This window comes from Ailuropoda melanoleuca, chromosome 2, assembly GCF_002007445.2.
Source record: "Ailuropoda melanoleuca isolate Jingjing chromosome 2, ASM200744v2, whole genome shotgun sequence".
Lineage (NCBI taxonomy): Eukaryota > Metazoa > Chordata > Mammalia > Carnivora > Ursidae > Ailuropoda > Ailuropoda melanoleuca.
In genome coordinates this window covers 171,805,456-171,807,512 of record NC_048219.1, presented here as the reverse complement: position 1 = coordinate 171,807,512, position 2,057 = coordinate 171,805,456, and the positions used below count along the sequence as shown (strand labels likewise).

Below are 2,057 nucleotides of genomic sequence, written 5' to 3'. Positions count from 1 at the left end.
CGGCCCATCGCACTGAACTCGCACATCCGTGTCAGCCAGCCATGGGGAAGGTGAGAGGGATACAAGTTAAATAAAAAGAAAAAGAAATGCCTCTATACCAGATCCGCTGGGAGCCACTGATTTAATTTGGAATCACTCTTCCTTTGCAGATCACCTTCTACGAGGACCGGGGCTTCCAGGGCCGCTGCTACGAGTGCAGCAGCGACTGCCCCAACCTGCAGCCCTACTTCAGCCGCTGCAACTCCATCCGCGTGGACAGTGGCTGCTGGATGCTGTATGAGCGCCCCAACTACCAAGGCCACCAGTACTTCCTGCGGCGCGGGGACTACCCCGACTACCAGCAGTGGCTGGGCTTCAGCGACTCCATCCGCTCCTGCTGTCTCATCCCCCAGGTGAGCTCCACCTGATTTCCATCGCGCTGCCTGCGTGTGCTCACCGGATTATTGACGGGAGTGAGGGTGGGAGAGGTTTTTCCTTTAAAGCACCTAAGGGTAGAGTGGGCTTTAGCTGCTGCCTGAGCCCAGGTACAGAAATGCACAAAAACAGCAGAGAATACCAGAAGAATTCACTTATGGGAAGAGTCTGTTTTATTGTTAATTTTTGCTACCATTATATCCATTGCAAAGTTGTTTGTAACAAATGGACTCTCATAGTGGGATACAGAACAAAACTTGCAGATGGGAAGCTGGTTGGATATAAGAAGGTATTGTGAACAGATTCATTTTAAAAATTTAAGATTGTAACATTGTAATTTTAATTAATAGTAAAGAATTGATGATGAATGACTTAGATGGGTTCCACTACAGACTACTAAAAATGGAAATTCTATTGTTTATAGAGACTAGTCAAAGTTTGTGTCTAACTTTGGAAAAAGTAAATGCCTTTAATTTGGAAAAGCAGTTGAATTCTGGTTCCAAGTGACTATTTTACTAATTTTCACTGAAGTATGTGATTTTAAAAGTCCAACTTCAGTTATAAATTTATATGCATATAAATTTGTGAGATAACACTCATTCTAAAAAAGAGACTACTCCTATTAAAAGAATATTAGTCAAAATACTTTCCATTGTCTCCCAAAATATACGTTTGACTTATCACCTAGGAAACAATGGAAATGAGGGAAGGAAGAGTCAAGATATTTGAATTCCTGATGGACTCTAACCCAGACTTTGAACCTCTTAAAATTTACATTTCCTAGATATGAAATAGAAAATGAGAATGCAAACACGCTTTACATGCCAGTAGAGCCCAATTCCATACTTGGCATACCCAGCCATGTCCCAGTCTCAGGTTTTTACATGAGCCATCCCATGCTCCAACCTACCAAGTTCATTTTTTGTTTGGTTGCTTCTTCCGCTCCTTCTCTTGCTGGACCAAGCAGACAAGCTCCCACAGGCTGCGGCTGTATGAGAGAGAGGACCACAAAGGCCTCATGATGGAGCTGAGTGAGGACTGCTCCTGCATCCAGGATCGCTTCCACCTGAGTGAGATCCGCTCCCTCCACGTGCTGGAGGGCTGCTGGGTCCTCTACGAGCTGCCCAACTACCTGGGGCGGCAGTACCTGCTGAGACCCCAAGAGTACAGACACTACCGCGACTGGGGGGCCATGGATGCTAAGGCAGGCTCTTTGCGGAGGGTGGTGGATTTATACTGAAATAGGTTCACACTACCATTTTCTCAATTTGGAACCTAATAAAGTATTTAGTCTGTATTGTTGGCAATTGCTGACTTCTGTTTTTCTTTCACCGTGTGCCAATTCATTCACCTGTAAATGCTCCCTGTTAAAGGCTGAGGAGCAAATAAGTGGGGAGGGGTCAGTTCTAGAAGCTCCGCCAGGTAGAATGAGCCTGAAACAGGCTCAGAAGTAGGGGTGGAAAGAAGAGGTAGATGGTCTAAGAAAGAAAGGGAGGTCAACATAGAAAAATGGGAGAGGGTGACCGGTGAGGAGGGAAGTGTTCTGTTGAGGGCCCTGAGGACCAGCATTCCAGGGGCTTCCTTCTGACCCTGCAGGTGACTGGAAGCCATAGAAGAGCACATATGAGCAATGAAGAGAAGCC

At 45.8% G+C, this 2,057-nt stretch overlaps 1 protein-coding gene across 2 annotated transcripts; it reads left to right on the top strand.

Moving 5' to 3' along the window:
* LOC100479656 (gamma-crystallin C) lies at nt 1-1,654 on the top strand. Of its 2 annotated transcripts, none has more exons than XM_002918095.3 (3): nt 1-50; nt 150-392; nt 1,382-1,654. In XM_002918095.3, exons 1-3 carry the CDS (start codon nt 42-44, stop codon nt 1,652-1,654), a joined length of 525 nt encoding a protein of 174 aa, XP_002918141.2. In that variant the 5' UTR covers nt 1-41. The 2 variants fall into 2 exon arrangements, with proteins under 2 accessions (XP_002918141.2, XP_011221772.2); XM_011223470.2 differs by having other exon boundaries at nt 1,379-1,654.
* The last annotated feature ends 403 nt before the right edge of the window (nt 1,655-2,057 follow it).

What these genes read in the sequence shown, in the direction of transcription:
- LOC100479656 (XM_011223470.2), top strand. An exon ending in CCTGCTGTCTCATCCCCCAG is followed by an intron (nt 393 to 1,378) that starts GTGAGCTCCACC and finishes TGCTGGACCAAG; the next exon opens with CAGACAAGCTCCCACAGGCT.